The 19,514-nt window shown below is 53.4% G+C and overlaps 1 protein-coding gene and 1 long non-coding RNA gene across 2 annotated transcripts; both read right to left on the reverse strand.

The window, feature by feature from the left end:
• Positions 1-237: 237 nt before the first annotated feature.
• On the reverse strand, positions 238-3,599 carry LOC129784955 (uncharacterized). The gene is made up of 3 exons (XR_008748275.1): positions 3,482-3,599; positions 1,875-2,021; positions 238-1,744 (listed from the first exon to the last, which is right to left on the reverse strand). It is a non-coding gene; the product is annotated as an uncharacterized LOC129784955 (long non-coding RNA).
• A 3,828-nt stretch (positions 3,600-7,427) lies between these two features.
• On the reverse strand, positions 7,428-12,115 carry SOX7 (SRY-box transcription factor 7). The gene is given in 5 exon segments (XM_005244078.3): positions 7,428-8,874; positions 8,877-8,934; positions 8,936-9,390; positions 9,393-9,659; positions 11,852-12,115. Coding segments are annotated over 5 exon segments (1,119 nt in total). The 5' UTR covers positions 12,072-12,115; the 3' UTR covers positions 7,428-8,755.
• Between the last annotated feature and the right edge of the window lie 7,399 nt (positions 12,116-19,514).

Genomic DNA, 19,514 nt, shown 5'->3' on the forward strand with positions numbered 1-19,514 from the left:
TCCTTTCCCTTTCCCAGTCCAGTCTCTGCTCCAGAAAGTTCCTTTCACTAGTCTGGTCCTTTTCTCCTCCATCTTCTGGTTCCTCAGCCAACATCTGTCCTTCCAGTCATGCTCTGTTCCTTCCCAGCTCTACTGTTCCTTGCCAGACCATGGTTGTTCACACCCACCTCCTCCTTCCTTGGCTGCTTTCTCCAGCCTCTTTCACCATCTAGTCCTGTCTCCAGCACCTCAGCTCCTTGTCTCCTGTCTTGCTTAGACTGGGTCCCACCCCCGGCCTCCCACTCAGTGCTCACAGTGCGTGCCATCATTCCCACACCCACCCAGCATCCTTTCGTGTCTCCTCCACCCAGTCTCCCCCCCCTTAATGATAGCTTAAAGCTGTTGAAACTCCACAACACACAGGTCTCCCTCTGCAGCGCCTGGCCCCAGTACCTGGATGAATATTGCTGAAGTGAGTAACAAACAAATCAAGTCTTAGCACTCCTGAGGTAGAATGATGCCCAGAGAGGAAGACTGGAGGTCTCCAGACTGGAAAAGAGACGGCTAAAGGGGTGGGATAGGGTATATGGTTACAAAATCATGCGTGGCTCAGAGAGAACAAATAAGAAACACAATTGGAGAAATATGGTATCAAACGAACCTGGCAGGTGGCAGGATCAAAGCAACTGAAGGAGGTGGTTCATCACTGGAGCAGGGTTGTGAAAAGTATCAAAGTTTTAAACCCACAACCAAGCAAATGTATAGAATAAAACCCCAATGAGGGCAAGTCAAGACAGAGACTTCATAAAGTCCTGAGCTGGAGGTGGCCTGAAGAGGGAGAGGTGCTGGGGTGCATCACTCCACTTGCCACATTCTTACGCTCATCTTCAGACATGCTTTCCTTACCCCCTCAGAAACAGCAACACCATGGGCTTCTTGGTCTTAGGTCTGGCCAGAGGTGGCCTGTGTGCAGAGATATATACGTGCCATATCTCCTCTGTGTGTGCATATGTATATAATTATAGAATCATAGCACAGTTTGGGTTGGAAGGGACCTTTAAAGGCCATCTAGTCCAACCCCCCTGCCATGGGCAGGGACCCCTTCCACCAGACCAGGTTGCTCCAAGTCCTGTCCAGCCTGGCCTTGAACACTGCCAGGGATTCTAACCTCTTTGGGCAGCTTGTGCCAGTGTTTCACCACCCTCATCATAAAAAATTTCTTCCTAATATGCAGTCTGAATTTACCTTTTTTTAGCTTAAAACCATTTCCCCTTGTCCTATCGCTACAGGTCCTACTAAAGTTTGTCCTCACCTTACTTATACATATATATATATATGTGTCATATCTCCTCTGTGTGTGTACATCTATATCTATATCCATATCTATATCTATATCTATAGCTGTATCTATATCTATATCTATCTATGTTTTTTTTCTCCTGTAGATCGGGAGCTGGGAATACCGGCCCCTCCAGACCAGAGCTGATGGTGCTCCTGGGTTCAGACATACATTAGACCTCCGGCCTTTGCTGGGTCTGGAGGGGTCCGAGTGGTGACAGTCTTCGTGGTATCATGTGATGCTCAAGACAAGAAGTCTGGCGCTGACAGTAGAAAATCAAATAGCTGGTCCCAGGTCAGGGGGGCTGAGGAGCCTGTTTTAAACTCAGCTTTTCAGCATCCTCCCTGGATTTTGGCCGAGGCCCAAAAGGGCAGCATGGAGACTCTTTATGTGTTAAGGAAGCAAATCCAGCCTTTCCCACTGAAGCTGCGGAAGAAAACCACAAAAGCAGTGTTTTGTTTCTCAAAACAAGATAATAGGGTGGGGGTGGCAGTGAAGAAGGATTTTTGGTGCCCCGGCTGGTCAGGGGGCAGTGGGACCTGACATCCCTTGGTACCTGATGCTGCCTTGTTCCCTGGGATGCCAGAAGGGAGCAGCAGGATCGTGACTCAGCCCCCACGTGAGCAGGTTTCCTTCCTGCACCGCCAGCCCGGGTTTCTGATGTTTTGTTTGCCGTGAAGCTCTGGGGGCCAAGCAGGAGCTCCTGGAAATCAAAGAGAAGGAACAACATCTTTGGCTGGCCGAGGCGGGGTGCATCCCGGCTGGCCGGGGCGGGGGGAGCATTTGGGGTGTTGAGGGAGGAAAGGTGGGAGAGCTGGCAGGAGGGCACGGGGTAGGTCTCCAGAATGAGCCTTCTTAACCCCCAATTCCCCCTGCAGGCAACAATGCTCCTTGGATGCCCTTCAGCTGCCAGTGGAAAACCTTGTGGCTCCGAGCAGGAGGAAGGGAAGGGGCTTCCCCCTTTCCCTGTTCTTCTCAGGTTGTCCTCCAGTCCTCTCTCTCCGACCCCCTGGGTGGGAAACAGGACCCCCAGCAGTCCCTCTTGTATTGACACAGGAGTAAACAGGGGTGGGGAGACAGCTCAGCTCTCATTAACCACCCCGCACAGGAGACTGCCAGATTTTCTCTGTTATCAGACTTCTCCCTATGGATGCCAAAGACAAAACTCTCAGTCAGAAGTTGCTCAATGCTAGCAAAAAAATCATCCATAAACTCTCTGGTCGTGCCCAGATTCAGCTGTTTGGCCCTGAGGCTCCCAGCTTGGTCTGCCACACCCAAACCAGGTGGCCACATCCAAACCTTCCCTGGGGACATCCTCGCCACCCTCACCCCAGGGCAGAGGACTTGTTGGCCTGGGCACTGCTCTGCTGGGGACTGAGGTAATTTCAGTGTGGATGGTAGCAATTGAGGGTTGGGTATCTTCCCTGCCCTGGTTGCTTGATCAGTGTGAGCCTAGTGCAGGTCTTTGCATGTCCCTTCCAGTGTCCAGAGATGACACTGAACAGGTATCAGCCTTCAGGCAGTGTAGAGGTTTTGGAGGAGCCTTGTGGATGGTCCTGGGTGGCAGGAGCACACAAAGTGCATTCTGAAGAGGAGGGTCCAGCCAGCACTGGATTTTACTTATTTCTTGCGAAAAGATAGAGAAGATCCCCAACTGTCTCATTCCCTTCATACCCACTGCACAACCACTCCCTCCTCCCCAGCCAGCTGGGTGCTGTCAGACCCAGGACTTCCACCATCCTTCCTCTTTCAACACCTCTGTCTCCCCAGATGACAGAGGTGGGCCAGAGCTAACACTGGACCTTCAGCCACGGAGGCTGGTGTGGGTGATCTTAGCTCCTGCCTTGAAGGGGCTCTTCTGAGCAAGTCCTTACTGAAGGCTGGATCTCCTCCAGGTGGGCACCAGAGGTGACATGCTGGATTCAAGCCACGTGGGTTGCCGCTAAGGTGACTTTGGATTGATGCTGAGCCTGAGCTCACAAGGTCCAGCCTCACTATACAGCCCCAGGCTCTTCTCCCTAGCTCCCCGCTGCCTCTGTCTTGGCACGCTCCCACCCCAACCCCGGTGGGAGGGAAAGACCCCGCAGCCTCGAGGGCCAAGCCCTTCTCCCCCATCACCCACCTCCATTCCCTCGCCACTCTTTTCCTATTCCCAGCTTTTACCTCCCGCACGTAGCCCTGGGGGAGCCGGAGGATTGTACACAGAGGGAGAAGTTATTTTTCCTTGACATAAACATCCAGGCCTTCCCTCGGCCCCTTCGCTTGAAACGTGGAGGTAGGACCTGGACTCATAACATCCGGCAGGAGGGGTTGGCCTTATCTGCCAGGAAACACTCAGCTCCGGATACATCCTCCCCTGCTCCCGGCACCCCAAGCAGCTCCCATTGGCAGTGCCGGGCAGGAAACCACTCAGCAGCTTGTCTCATTCCCTCCTCTGGAGGGATGGGAGGGAGGGCCTGATCCTGTCCTCCCTGCGTGGCTCCCCATGGGGTGCGGCGGGGTTCGGTGGGATGGGGGCAAAGAGAGATGGAGGGGGAAGGTGTTTACTCATGAGCAGAACGGGGTTTGGGGAAAACCACTGGGGTTGAAGGGGGAAAAAAGGGAGTTGGAGGTATTGAGAGTCTCCCCTAGGCTCTGCCACTGATCTGCAGGATGACCTCGGTCGCATCTCCTCACCCCCTTCTCTGCCTCTACTACCCACCCCACCCCGCTTCTGCTTTGAGAGCGATGGAGGGGAAAAATAAAATCATCTCTGAGCTAATTTAGTAGCAGCAGCCAGAGCCCTCACATGGGGTAGAGACCCCTTGTGCCAAGGGCAGCGCCAGCACTTGGTCCTCTTCAAGCTCTTGGTAAGAGGCAGTTCATGTCCCAGGACTGGACAGAAAGGATGGGAGGGAAGGAAGGATTATCTCTGTTTTACAAACAGGGAAACTGAGGCACAGAGCAGCCATGCAGCTGCTTGTCATGCGGGTCTACCCCTGCCCAGTGGCACTGGCACAAGCAAACATGGCCAGTGGAGTGAGGATGGAGAGGAGCCACCACCTGCTCAAGGGATGCAAAGGAAATCGGCCATCCCGGGAGGGCCAGGGCATGACAAACACCACAGCTCCCAGCCAGCCTGAATCCCAGCCCCATCCGGGAAGGTGACCTCATCCCTGCTCCCAGTGCCCAGCACCGTGACCTGCACAGCCACAGAGCCAAGGGCTGGCCAGGGCCACCGGATGCTGGGGGCAGAGGACTCACACCCTGGTCACCTCATGGCAAGGAGACACCCTTGCGCGACCTGATACCCCTGAGCAGGAGCCGAAATGCGGTGTGAGTCCATTTTATCCCTTCCTGCAGCTCTGATTTGATTTTCCTGCTGGTTCCCAGCCCATCACAGCCTGGAGAAAGCAGCCACAAACCACAAGGCTTTTCGGCATGCACAGAGGCAGCTTTGGGCTCACGGGTTTGGGATGGGGAGGGAGGAGAAACATGCCCAGGACTGATGCAGAATGAGTCTTGTCTGCAGTAGAGACCCCCACAACATCCATAAACCACCATGGCCATCAGCCCTCGGTGGGGATGTCTGTTTTCCAAGCAAAAAAAGGCTCCCTCCCACCTCTGTCAGCCACTTACTGTCTGGCTGGTCCTTGCAGCAGTGCCCTGCATCCCAAAAACATACCGCAGGGCAGGGGGCAACCCGCAGCATTACATTTTCCATCCCACTGGGGAAGGGGTGGATGCCTCAGCTCCCGAATTTCATCTGCGCTGCTGGTGCCCTGGGAGGTGGAAGCCGGCTGCTCCTGGCGCTGGCCATGTGCCCGGATCTGGCCGTCGAGCCCTGGCTCCCAGGGAGCCGCACCTCGCCTTGGCTGCAGCTCCCAGTGCCCTCGGGGGCCCCGGCTCCCGGTTGGGACCTGTAGCTGTTCCTGACGTGCTCTGGGGACATGGTCCCACCTTCTCCTCATGCGGCTCCAGGTTGAGCAAGTGGGGACAGGCTCAGCTTGTGGGAGTCTCCGTGCATCCCAGCCCAGCAAGCTCTTTGGATGCACAGAGACCCCCCCTTTTCCCAGAGAAACCGACTCCGGCCGCTGCCACGCGCACTGCCGGGGGCTCGTGGTGTGGGCTTTGCCTCTGCCAACCCTGAATGTGACAATGCCTGTGAGAAGGGCAGCAGGGAGAAGGCTTGCAGGGTGTCGCAGTTGATCCCGTTGCTGCTTGGGGCATGGGAATAAGGAGCAGGACAGGTGGTGGCCACCAGTGTCCCAGAGGGAAAGTGCCACGGGGGGGTGTGAATGCAACAGGCATGATCAGGCAATCAGGCAATGATCAGGCATCCTGGCGGCAACACTAGGAGCAGATCCTGTTGTGGGGCCGGGATGGCTGAGGTCTCTGCCTCCTCCCCAGGGAAGTTTAAAAACTCATTACACTGCTCTCAGCTGCCCCTGCAGCAGACCTGGTGTAAAGGGACATTTGCAGGGTGCCTGGGGCTGGGTGCCCCCCTAACACCCCAGGTGAGGGCCCTTCTAGCGGCAGCCTGTTTGGCACAAAGCAGCCCCCTGGATTTGCTGGTCCAAAGGCAGGTCCAGGTTTAGTCACGTGCACCCAGGCCACCCCTCCTGTGAACAATTTTTAACGTGCTGCTGGGGGGCTGTGAGCAATCCCTCCGGCCTGGAGCACCACAGGGGTGGCTGAGCAGATCAGGAGGCGGGGGGAGCAGGGCTTCTCCAGCCCTGTTCCTGCTCCTGGCATGGTCCCGTGTGAGTCAATGCTGCTGGGCAAAGAGGCCAGACAGGCTCAGGGCACCTCCCTCCATCCAGCCTTCATCAGCCTGATTCATAAATCCTCTTGGAAGAGCAGCGCTGCCCCAGCCAGGCTGCTGCACCAGCCATCTTGGCGCTGCACCAAGCATCATGCCTTTGTGCTGGTGCAAGGGCCACCACAGTCCGCGGTGCCAACAGGACACCTAAAGGTATCCATTTTGTTCCCCCTAAAAGGGAAACCAGCCGCACATGTGGGCAAAGGTGCGTTTGGATGCTTCGGTGGTGGGCAAAGGAAGAGGTGGCATGCGCGATGGGAAGACTGTCCCTAGTGAGGCCGCACGTTGGGGATGGAGAGGGACCATAAGCACAGGACAGGGACATGTTGTACTTCCCCAAATATTCATGCAGCCTCCCACCTTCTGGGGCCATAAGCTCCCTGAGTCAGAGATAAGCCATGGGAGGAAAGCCAGCGCAGTTGGGCTGGGTTGGGTTGGGTTGTGTTGAGTCACCTTTGGAGACCCCTTCCAGCCACACACAGGTGGGCACCACAAAGTGCATTAGGAACCTTGCTCTTCCACTTCTTGGGGCAAAGCAAGAGGACACCACCTGGGAGGACACTGCTTTGGGAGGTCTGCATAGCTTAACCTCAAGGACCACAGGCTAATTTAACATCTGGCAAGACCAGACTGTGATGTTTGTCCACAGACCACAAGACCAACTAAGCTTTTCTCTACTAGTGGTACCTTAAGGCCACCACTCAACATGCACCTACAAGAGCACCCTTGACACAACTCCCCAAATCTGACCCACACTCCACTTCTCAGGCCTCACTGCTTTGACCTGCATTTGCACGAGGACCTTCACTGTGACCCTCACACTGTGGAGCATCTTAAATGGTGCATCAGCAGAAACCATGAAAGACAGCCTTTGATGTGAACAAAAAGCACGCTCCAGGCACTGGCACTCGCTCTGCAAAAAAGCAGTATCATCTGCATTCACCAGCACACCAAAGACAAAGCTCTGCCTTAACTTCACTGCAGTAGCTGCGCAGGACCTGGCGTTAAAAGGCCGCACTAACGAGACGGCAAAAGCAGGCTCAAGGCCATCAAAGTGACTTGCTGCCCCTGAGACACACCACGAAAAGTGAAGGTAAGCGTACATCATGCCTTGAGTCAGTTTGTTAGAAAGTAACCCACAATTTGTAAAGATAACCACAGATCTTTTTTATTTTAAAAAAATGGAAGTAGAAAAGTTTGGCTGAAAATACCAACAAAACAAAAAATTAAAAAAATAGCACTCGCACAGGAAATGTTTCTGTTTTGAAAACTTTGTCAATAGCTACAGCAATTTAAATCATAAAACAATCATTGTATAAAAACATATTTATTTAAATTAAATATTTTATGCAAACTCATATCTACACTCATTCAAAATGCATAGAGTCACACAAAAAAGATGGAATGTATTAGCTTAAAAACCTGTGAAGTGGTGGGGGTTTTGAAGTATTATTGGCAATTATTATTAATACATGTTTGGGACTGAAACCAGAAGATCATAGCCACGCTACTAACTAATCATTACCAAGTGCCATACAGTAAACACTAAGATTAATCATGTCATATAACTGATTTAAAATAAAGCTTCATCTTTATGAAAAGGAAGAGAACTCGAGCAATACAAAATCCAAGGGGAGGAATAATGGAAGGAATAAATCAATGTACAGCTTTATTACAAGCAATAATACGCCGGAGCTACAAGAGGCATTGGGCACTGCGGCTCAAAATGCGAAGCATTCGCCTTCAAAGGATGTTTGATTAGAAAAAAAATGTGTCTGCTACTTCATCACCTCTTCACTCAAACACTCATCCCAGGACCTGTTCCCAGCCTGCTGGGGGGGGCAGCTCACCCCATCCCCGCTTTCGAAGCGCTTTTGCTGGGAGGCCAAGGGGAAGCCATGGGGGGTGGATGCTGGCCGTATCCTGCCTTTCCAAGCCCTGATCTTTCCTCCAGAATGGCACAGGCTGAAAGCCCTCGGGGCTGGCTTCCCCCCTGCAGCATCCCCCCGCAGCATCCCTGGTGTCCCATCCCCTCTGGGATCTCCTGAGGGATGAAGCCCCCAAGTCCTGGTCCGGGGGCAGGGGGACAGGGTGGGAGTGGGGTTTAACCCCCACCGGTGTGGTCGGGCAGGTCGGGGCGGCTGCAGCAAGGCTGACAGTGGGAGCCGAGAGCAGCTTGCAGACTGCATGCCCTTTTACCAAAATATTTCCTTTTCCTCCCATCCCTGCCTTTTCCCCTGCCAGGGGCTTTTGCCCCTGCTGGGACTTCAGTCCTGCCGTCTGCGGGGTGCTGCCAACCTGCTGACTCCAAAGCAGAGCTGGAGGTGCCCCAAAATGGGGGGGCAGCCTTCCCACACTCCCAGGAGCATCTATTCTTTGGAAGAGGGACTTGGCCAAAGGGCTTTGCCATTGGGAAATGCCCCCCGGCTCCATTTGGAGCAGGGCACCCAAGGCTTTGCACCGGTGGTGAGCTGACGACCGAAATCCTTTACCTACACCTCCGAGGAGACTCCATGGCCCTTGCGGTGTGGACTTGGTCACCCTGAGGGGCAGTGAGCGATGTCCTTGGGGAGCAACGCCTCTTAATACTGTGTCGGGTCCTTCCTCGGCCGGTCCAGGCGGCCCTGGCTGGGCTTCTAGGAGACGCTGTAGTTATTGTAGTAGGTGGCGGTGGCATCGGCGAGGACGGAGATGAGGCTGGTCTCAGAGGCGTGGGAGCTGCCAGATGCCGGGACGTGTCCGTTGACCAAGACCCCCCGCCATGGGGGTCACCATGGCCGGGGTTGTTGAGATACTGGTCAAACTCATTGCGGTCCCATCTCCCCCAGGAGCTCGGCTTGGCTCAGCTGGTCCAAGGTGTCAAAGCTGTGGTGGTCAGGTGGCGGGGAAAGCTGGCCCAGGTGGGCATGGAGGCTAGGGGGGTGCAGGGACGGGAAGGCGGGTGTGTAGTAGCTGGGAGGAGGAGGAGGAGGAAGGGGAGGGCAACTGGAGGCTGGGGGGATCATGCAGGTGGCCGGCTGTGGCATGGGGCTGAGAGGGTGGTGGCTGCATGGGAGGGAGCTGCCCGCGTACTCCGGGGAGTAGGTGGCACCGGCAAGGTGGGAGCGGTGATGCTCCTCGGGGCAGGGTGAGGAGAAGAAGCTCTGCTCGGGATCTATGGCGTCCAGTGGAGACATCTCCGGGGGAGTGGGCAGCCCGTAGGGGTAGGTGTCCATGCTGGTGCTGCTGCCACTGCCCGGGGCCTCCCGGTACCCCCGGACGGCTGGCAGCCCCCGGGCAAGGCGGGTACTCACCCGGCCCCCTCTTTCTCCCCTCCGGCCTGGCTGCAGGTCCGCTTCTCTGGCACCACGTTTTGGTCCCGTGTCAGGCTGCCCAGCAAAAACCCGGGGTCCACCCGCTTGCAGATCCGTTTGACCTGCTTCTTCCGCCGGGGCCGGTATTTGTAGTTTGGGTAATCTTGCATGTGCTTCACCCGCAGCCGCTCAGCCTCCTCCACGTAGGGACGCTTCTGCGAGAGGCTCAGAGCCTTCCAGGACTTGCCTGAAACAGAGAAAAAACTACCCTTAGCACCCGCGGCGGCTGTATCGGGGCGGGGGGAGTGGGGGCTGCCCGCCAGAGCTTGGCCGCACACAGCCCAAGGGCAAGGCAGGGGCTGCCGCGATCCCACCCGAGCTGGCACACGGCGGGCACAGCCTGCACAGCCCGCGGGAGGACGAGCTGGCAGCAGTGGTGGGGTGAAGAAGGGGAGGATCAAAGCCACTGTAGGTCCTCCAACTCCCCCCATCCCCAGCCTGCAAGTAGGGTGGGCTCGGGGTTAGCCGAGCCCCTCTGCAAATAAATCGGGGCAAATAAAGCTTCCCCAGCTGCCCGGCCTGATCTTGCAATGCCTCTCCGGGATGCGGAGCCCGGCTGCTGAGCGGGGGACGGCCAAGGCCATGCCTGGCTGAGCTGAGGTCAGGACGTGGCGTCCCTGGATGCGTCCCAGCCTGTGCCCTGCCAGCACTCGCACCGGGGCTTACGGAGACCTGGGTGCTGTGACCTCGCTGCTCCCTGTTTGAGCTACACAAAATGTCCCGAAGACACAGGACAGAGAAGCACCACCAGGGCAGGGGAGGTTGTATCCCACGGTGAGGCTACCCCAGGGCTATTCCTCAGGGGAGGGGGAGAAATGAGGATACAGATCAAAGCATTTGATGCCTTCCCATGGCCAAAGAGACAGCAGAAATAACACTAATAAGCTGGGATGCTGCATGGCAAAGCAGCGAGGAGAAAACCCAAACCACCAAAGAAAACACCACAAAACTGTCCAGGCAAACACAAACTTTGGGTAAGTGGCTGGCCAGCAAAGCTGTGTTGCAATTCAGGCAGCTCTTTCTCAGGCTGTCTGGGCTGGCTATTTCTGTTTGCCTTCTTGGTTTCACATAAAAAATGGGGAATGGGAGAAGGGGGAATTAGTGGATGGGGAGTGGGAAACAAATGTATACTCAAAATGGGGCTTAATTTTTAATACCCCAAAAGAAACAGCAGGAACACACACCCCCCTCAGCCATGCAATACTGTGGTGGGCTAATGAGTCTGGGGAAAAAGTGGGAGAGTAAAAGGCAGCCCAGAAAAATCTGGGGGGCCCTCCTTGCACAGTACGCAGGCAGCCCCGGCACTGGCAGCACAAGGAGTTGGCACCCCAGCAGGGTTTGTACCCACCGGGTGGCAGGGTGTGCACATGGGTGCCTGCTCCCTGGGTGCGGAATGCCATCCAAGCTGTGCACCCCACAAGGCAGACCTGGTGGATGTTGCCCCAGGGTGCCGGACCCAGACAGGTTTAGCACCCCACAGTGTGCCCATGTGGGTACATGGGTGCCCACCCACTGTGTGCCAGACCCGCCTGTATCCCAAGGGGTGGCCCGGAGGATGCACGCACCCCAGGGTGCCTTGGCGAGACCCAGGCGTGCACCCTGTGGAGCGGCAGGGGAGGGTGCACGGTCCCCATCTGGGCAGGGTTTGCACCCTGGGGATGACCGATGGGTGCCCACCCTGGGGCACAGGATCCCGACAGGCTCTGCACCGATGGGTGCCCACCCTGGGGCACAGGATCCCGACAGGCTCTGCACTGCCAGGTGCCCACCCTGGGGCACTGAATCAGGACAGGCTCTGCGCCAATAGGTGCCCACCCTGGGGCACTGAATCTGGACAGGTTTGCACCCTGGGGGGTGGCCCATGGGTGCCCACACCCGGGGCACTGAATCAGGACAGGCTCTGCACTGCCAGGTGCCCACCCTGGGGCACTGAATCTGGACAGGTTTGCACCCTGGGGGTGGCCCATGGGTGCCCACCCCGGGGCACTGAATCAGGACAGGCTCTGCACCGATGGGTGCCCACCCTGGGGCACTGAATCTGGACAGGTTTGCACCCTGGGGATGGCCCATGCACCCCGGGGCAATGAATCAGGACAGGCTCTGCACCGATGGGTGCCCACCCTGGGGCACTGAATCAGGACAGGCTTGCACCCTGTGAACGGCCGATGGGTGCCCACCCTGGGACATGGGATCCAGACAGGCTCTGCACCGATAGGTGCCCACCCCGGGGCAATGAATCAGGACAGGCTCTGCACCGATGGGTGCCCACTCCGGGGCACCGACCCCGGCCAGGCTCTGCACCCCGTGGCCAGCCGTGTGGGCGGCCGGACCCTCACCCCGGCAGCCGCGCCCCCAGACCCCGCACCGCCCGCTCCTCACCGAGCATCTTGCTGAGCTCCGCGTTGTGCAGGTCGGGGTTCTGCACGGCCAGCCGCTTCCTCTCGTCCTTCGCCCACACCATGAAGGCGTTCATGGGCCGGCGGATGCGGCTCTCGGAGCCCTTCTCTGCGGGCGGGCAGCGCGGGGGCGGCCCCGGCGGCAGCCCCTCGGCCCCCTCCAGCCGCTCGGGCCAGCGGTAGGTGCTGAGCAGCGCAGCCATGGCCCGGCCCGGCCCCCGCCCCCCGCCGCGCTGCCCTCGGGGTCCCGGCGCAGTCCCAGCCTCCCGCCCGGCCTCCCCCGTATTTATCAGCTCCTTGGAAAGAGCCTCCTCCAATGGCACCGAAGGCACCGGCTGCTCCTCCTCGTTCGCAAACTCCGGAGCCCCGGCCAGGATAGCGCGGGGAGAAAAGTTCTGCCCCCCACCCGCGAGACCGGCACCCCCCCTCCTCCTGCTTCCCGCCCCCCCTCCTCTTTTATTATTATTATTATTTTGTCTTATTTTGCCGCTGAAGGGGAGTGACATGGAGCTGGAAACAGCCCTGCCACCCCCCAACAGCCCAGCTGCCCCCCCCCCCCGGCTACCGAGAGCCCCTAAATCCTCGAGGTTGCGGGAAACGCAAAGGGCACTGAAATCTTTTTTGGGTGGCCTGGAAAGAAAAGGGAAAATGGCCCCAAAAGGAAGGTCCCCACAGGGGTGCAAAAGCCTCCACCCCCCCGCCCCCACCCCCCGGCTTTGGCAAGCTGCAGCGCGCCTGTGTGCGAGGGGGAATCGAGGCAGGGTCCTGCGGGCGGGTGCCCCTTTCACCCCGCGCCTTCTGCGTTAACCACTGGTCCCAGCTGTGCTGTGCCACCCCATGTGGGTTTTCACTCAGTTTCCCCAAATTCCCAGATCCTCTCGTACGGGAGAGAAACCAGGACATGGTGAACCTGCTTGTCCAGCCTGGCTGGGCTCCTGGGCGAGCTTTGCAGGGGCCACCCGGGGCAGGGATGGGGCTGTGCACAGCCTGGAGAAGTGCAACAGCCCCAGTAGGTCTCCACTGCCGATCCTTGGGACACTGGGAGACGAGGGGCTGGTCGGACGCTTTGCTGTCTTTTTCTCGCTGCTGCATTTTATGGAGCGCTGCCCCATCCTGCAACCCACTGCAGCCCAGCCGGGATGGAAGCATCACTGTCATGCAAGGGGATTTCCCACTAAGCCCAGTTTGGTGCTCAGGAGGGCAGGAAAATCACCCCCAAGAAGCGTTCCCCCTGCTAGGATGAAGGATCTCCAATGACGGGACTGAAAATCCCCAGGCAGCTGCCCTTGCCCAGCTTATCCCTGCAACCTGCCCAGAGGAATATATTTAGTCGCTCGATTCCTTTATGATTCTGACCCCCTGACATGGGCTGCAGGGCTGCAACGGCTCCGCTTTGACTGATTGTGGATTTCCTCTCGGCGCTGCCAGAAAACTGGCGGGACAGGGTGGGAGGTGGGAAGGTGTTTCCTCGGGCTGGCCGCTGCCCCTCTCACCCCCAAACTGGGAGGGGGGGAAATCCCAGCGCGGATCCCAAGCCGGGTGTTTGTGCAGGTAGGCAGCGATTCACCACGTGTCAGGGTGTTGCTATTGACTTGTCAGATTACAAGTGACGAGAGAGTGGAGCAGTGTGTCAATGTAAGCTATGCGGGTTCAGGATACACCCGGGGTTCCTGGTGTCTCCACTTCTGGTTTCTCCTGGGTTACGATGATTTGGGGGTCCGGAGAGGTGGCAGCTGCCAACTTTGCTGGCAGCAGAAGCAGCAAGTGCCCTTTTTGAGTTTTTCCGCAGCACCGAATTAAACTCCTGCGGAAGCAACAACATTTTCCAAAGGAACTGATTAAATCTATTGAGCTATTTACAAGTGGGCTCGATCAGAGCTGCCGTTATCTGGGAATACAACAGGAAGGCAACTTCTTTTAAATCTAAAAGGCGCAGGATATTTCCTGGTCTCAGGTCAGATTTATAAACCCTTTACACACACACGCAGGCCCGCACATAGCAACTGCCTTTCATCTGTGTTTTGGAGCCGGGCATGCTCCCGGAGACAGCCCGTGCTGCCCGTTCCCTCCAAAAGTCCCATCTCACACCCTGGAGTGCCGGGATGGGGCAGGGAGAGAGGACGCCGACCCCTCCATCCTGCCCTGAACAGGCCTCCTGGGTGCCTCTCGCAGGCGAGGGTTGGCAGCAAGGGGTTGGGAAGGAACCCCCTGACATCCTTGGTTTGTGATTTCCCTTTAATAGGGGCTGAAGCGCACTGAAAAAAGGGACTGCCCGAAGTTGCAAGGTTTTATTTTGAATATGGCATTACATCGCCGAGAGTTATTTTTTAACCCTCAGGATGCACAAGGCCTGGATATCATCATCATCATCAAAATACCGCCTCTATACTGCAGGCCCTGGAGGCCAGAACATCTTGGTAGTTGTGGTAGAATATCCACTACAATGTAGAGATCCCCTCCAGGGAGAAGCAAAGGGACAGATGAGTCCCACTCAAGTCGTTTTCCACGGCATGTGGTAACGCCTCCATCCCACACCGCATTCCCAAGGTGCAGTTTGCAGGATGGGAGGAAAGGTCCAGGGAGGGCTGGGGTGGGGGGGTAAAGCTCTGCGCAGGGACTGGACCCATGTCCACCTCATGCCTCTGCTCTCCCAGCAGTCACTGCCTCTTCCTGATCCTTCCTATTCCCTCTGCATCCTGGGGGTAACATCTTGGATCTGCCCCAGGAACCGCAGGGGGTGAACCTACCTGGCTTTTCACACACACACACACACACACACACGCACACATACACCCCGCCCCGAGACATGTGCTGTACAAATACTGCAAAATATTTCTTGTTTGGATTTTCTCCCATGCTAGAAGACAGCACCTTCCTAAGGGCCCCCATGCTGCATTTTGAGTGCAAACAATAATAATAAACTTTTTTTTTCCTCCTCCTCCTCCTCCTCTCCTTTAGCACCTGGCATTCTGATTGCATTAGTAAGATGGGTTTCATTCTGCACCCTACTTAAAATGCTGGTTAAACCTGTCCTGTAGGAAGCTCTGCATTACATAAAGACAGCTGGGGCCATGTGAAAATGCCACCTTTTAATTGTGACCGTATCAGGGCAATCAGCAGCAGTCTGGAAAAACTCCTCTTTACTTTTTATGCTTACCTTCCCGCTTCTGGTGCCACTGCTTACCTGTATCTGGGGCACAGGAAGAAGCAGAGCTCTCACAGGGCTTTGAGAGCAGGGAAATCACAGCTAAAAGCTACGAGCTAAAATAGACTGAGCAGACAAAGGGTGGAAGAAAGCTTTGTTCTCCCCATTTTCACGGATAGGGAACAGTGGCAGCAGCTCCCCTGGGTCAAGCAGAAAACCCGTGACTGAGCCCAGCTTTCGCACCATATAGGTAAAACCATCCCCACTCTTTAAAAATATCCCTTTTTGGCGTGGATCCGACATCTGGCATTTTACTCGGCTTGCAAACGGCAGGTCTATTTTCACCGAAACCTCCCCCCCCGCCCCCCCCTTTGGAGACATTAAAATGTGTGAGAAAGTGCAAATCCTAAATTAGCTCAATATTCACATGTTCCTTAATTATTGATGAAACTCTCGTCTCCCAAGGGTAGTTTTTGCAGAGACAGCTGGGGGTTCCCAGCAGAAGAGCCGTCTTTCAGCGGTGTGGCTCCCAGCTGCTTCACCACTGAGACAGAAGAACCAACCCTGCCCACCACCCGTCCTCCCTGGGTCTACCACGTTTTCCCCAGGGACCGCTACTAGGACCATTTATTTGCTAGGAGGAGAAACCAGAGCTTTCCCCTTATACAGCCTGCAGCAAAAAAAATGTAGACCAAAAAAACCAAACAAAAAAATTTTTCAGCATGCGCAGAGTCACAGTGCCAAATATTTCTGATCTGTTTTTAAAGTGCAGCTTTGTTAGAAAAAAATTGTATTTTAGTCCCTTTAAGTTAAAAGGGACTAGCAGAATTTCCCTTTTACACTTTAAAATTTATAAAAATGGATTAAGACAAGAAAAACAAATAATCTGAGTGACTCAGGAGTAGAACTTCAGTTCTGCCTTGCTGCGAAATAGACCTTCAATTTGACTTCGGAAAAATCTTCCCACTTCTGCTACCACAAAAGTTTGTATTTTTACCCTATTCATCAGTCCCACATCAACAGAAGCAGAAGTTTGCTCAGCCCTGCATGGGATACGGACAGAGACAACAGCCTTGGTTATCACCCAAGTACTCTGAGCTCTGACCCTTCCTGGAGGTTCCTTGGCCACCAGTGCCGTTAGAGATGAGGTTTATAACCCTTCACACAGCAAACCTCAGCCTGCCCATGCACCAGGAGGAATTAAGCGAAGGACTGCTTCAGGTGCTAGCAGTCTTCACACTGTCTGAGGACACAGTTATGAACCTTTTTTTTTTTAAGATGAGCACGGTGCTGTGCAATGTTTCCAATAGACTTTGTGTGGTTTTCCTGTCTTCTCGGAGCTTCCTTCCTCCTCTTAGTGCTGGCAGGTTTGGAGGTTTCGTGACATAAATTGCGCCTTTTGAAGGTGGATGCTTCAAGAACTTCAATCTTGTGTGTTTGAACAGGAGAAAATTGGCTAATTACATCGGTGCATTCAGCTAATTTTCTTCCTCGAGAGCCGACTATCTGAAAGAAGTCAGCACCAGAACTGCCCTTTGCTTAAAAGAAAATTGCATTAACTGAGCACGACGCCGAACTGTCCCCAAATACATTTCTTAAATTTCACAAAGCAGCTGCAGTGCAGAGACCATCTAATGGGCTGAAATTCACACAGAGGTAAAGACAGGCAGTTCTGAAATCTTAATAGGTTGTCTTGAAACTTGTACTTAACAGTGTCATGCTTTAAATTAACCCCAGTTATTACCACTTCTGCTTTACACTGGTTGTGTGTAAAGCACTAGAGCTAGTACATCTTGGAAAGAAATTCAAGGAACGGCGCCTGTTCCACACGTCTGGTTTGTCATGCAGCGTGCACCAGTGCCATCTCCCCTCCTTGGCTCTACAGGAGGCTCTGCCGAGTTGGACACAGCAAGATCAAAACACCTGAAGCCCATTCAGCTCACACAGACTTTGTCCCGATGCTCCTACACGACTACTTTTCCATGGCCTCTACTCTCCAGGATACAGATTTGTGCTTGCAGGTATTTACAAGCACAGAAGTCAGCGTATACATTGCTGTTCACAACACCGCAATTGCAAATCATGTAGCTTGGCATGTAGCAGCCTTTGCACCGACAGTTAATTTCAAGGCTCAAAGGGAAGAACACCGTACCTGCGAAGAATGGAAGTAACTCACAGGAAACCCATCATCTGTGGAAGGCTCCCAATGTGAAAAGGAACATTTTATTCTATGTCACTGGTGACCTGGGATTACTAAAACCAAAAAGATTTTAATATCTGCGCAGTGTGTGCCTCAGTCTCATTTTGGAAGCGAAAGCAGAGCGGTGACTCTCGTTTTGCTTCGATTCTAGGTAATTTCAGGTGGAGGTAGGTAATTTTGTGCTGCAGTGTGTGAGTACAATGGACAAACATGTAACAGAGGACCTTGCTGTTCAAAAGTCTTTTCACAGAAATGAAACCAAGGAATTTCTTTGTGCTTACATTCTGCCAGTTTCACCATCTGGGTAATGACATAATTCTTTTTCTTATGCTTTCTAAAAAAGACCTTCTTGCCAAACCAGAGTTTGGTTAAAAACGAACTCACAACATCCTATAAAAAATAATTAACAATTTATTACTTTGAAACATGTTCCTGTTGTTTCAATTCACTAGACAGTATCTGGTAAGAAGAGCTTGTTGTTGAGTAACGCAGAGCTGGCTGACCACTAACACACACAGAGCAGAGCAGCTAAATTTATTGCTTGTTTCAAATACTAGTCTATTATTTTTTCCCCCTACAACCCATATTCTGCACATGCTGTTTCTCTTTGAGCTCGAGGCACATTAAAATCACACATTTCCTGGGATAAAGTGAAATTCCCACTTCTTCTTGTACAAATAGATAATCTTCTATTTGTAGCCGATATTTCAATCTGAGCCAGATTTAACTCTTAGGTAGGCTGTACTTAACTGCAGTAACACCATAAATTTAAAATTTTTTTCATGGTTTCATTCTTTCTATAACACTGGAATGTGGCCAAACACTCATAGGAATTAGCACATAGAAACTCATGGAGGATTAATACAGACAACACACAAGCCCAGCAGTATTTGGAGAAGGAAACATTATTCCTTGACTAGCACCTTTTTAACTTGAAATCCCAGAGAGACCGTAAAGTTTAGCTGCTTAAGAGTTAAAAAGAATACCTTTGAAAACAATCAGGCTTTTGGCTTCCACTAACAAACAAAAATCCAACTTGTGGTGAGCAAGAAATGAGAAGGGCTGCTTTGCAGGGGACCCACAAAACATAGCATGCTTCAATGTAGCATGAAAAATTATTTTGCTGTCTTCTTCCATTGAGAAGATTATTTTTTTTCACTTCAGGGATGGACCTTACTCGCAACTTCATAGCAACCTCATCGTATTAAGTGGCTTTTCATTTAAGGAAGCCAGGGAACAAGCCCAGCCATAGCAGCATCACAATGACTAATACTTTTGTAGCACTGAAAACGGAAATGCTACAAGGGTTAAAAACTGCTGGCATGGTAGCCTGAAACACAGAGAAAGGCATCTTGTTCTCCTTTATAATAAGTAAAACTACAGTAATTTTGCTGCAATGAATGAGCATGTCCTGAGGGCAAGAAAGGTGCATTGCAAACCAAGATATCTTAAAAAGGCAGAGTTCAGCTGCAACTAAAACTTCTGAAGCCATGCGGATTGTGTGCTGCAGATGAAGTCTCTTCCACTGGACAATAAAGGCAGCTTAAGGCAATTTTTTCATATTACCATCTGCATCTTGACTATGTTTTTCAAACCACATTAAGGAACTCAACGGAGCTAAGACAATAAAAGAAAAAGTACTCATTTTATTTAGCAGAGCAGGCCAATGGGATGTTTTAGATTTACACTGATGAAACACAGCCAGCCCCAAAGTTGAATGAACAGCTAATGGATTTGAATGCTGGTCACCTACTCTGGATTAGGCCACTCTGGATTAACTTGCCGGCTCTCAGGGTTGTGCCATCAGTTTCCCGTGGCCACAGCAGTATCAGAACTGGACTCCAGGACAGCGAATGCTTCTTCCCATTCCACCACTTTACTTCCCAGCTCACTCGTCTCTTCTGACAGTTCTTAGCTAAATAAGATTAACATGTCAAAATTCATGCTCAGCGTTTAAGACCTCATACGAAATTGCTTACGGTAGTGCTGGGTTCCAGCATTATTTATTTCCAGGCTTACAATCAGAAACAAGTTCTAATTTGATTATACATTTAAACTGAAAGTTTTCAAAGTTTAAGTGCAATACGAATACATCTGACCAGCTACGCTTCTTAAAACCTATTTGGTCTCCTAATTTCAGAAGAACACCTTGCTCTATCCAAGACAACTTCTGGAATGCCAGATGTATCACTGAAGGCGCCCTGAATGCTGCCTGGGAACCACAGATTCGGATATGGTTAACAAAGGCACAGCTCCTTTAGCTTTGTTGCAAAGTTGGTTTGACAATAGTTAACAACTGGC

This window comes from Falco peregrinus, chromosome 7 (genome assembly GCF_023634155.1).
Source record: "Falco peregrinus isolate bFalPer1 chromosome 7, bFalPer1.pri, whole genome shotgun sequence".
Taxonomy (NCBI): domain Eukaryota; kingdom Metazoa; phylum Chordata; class Aves; order Falconiformes; family Falconidae; genus Falco; species Falco peregrinus.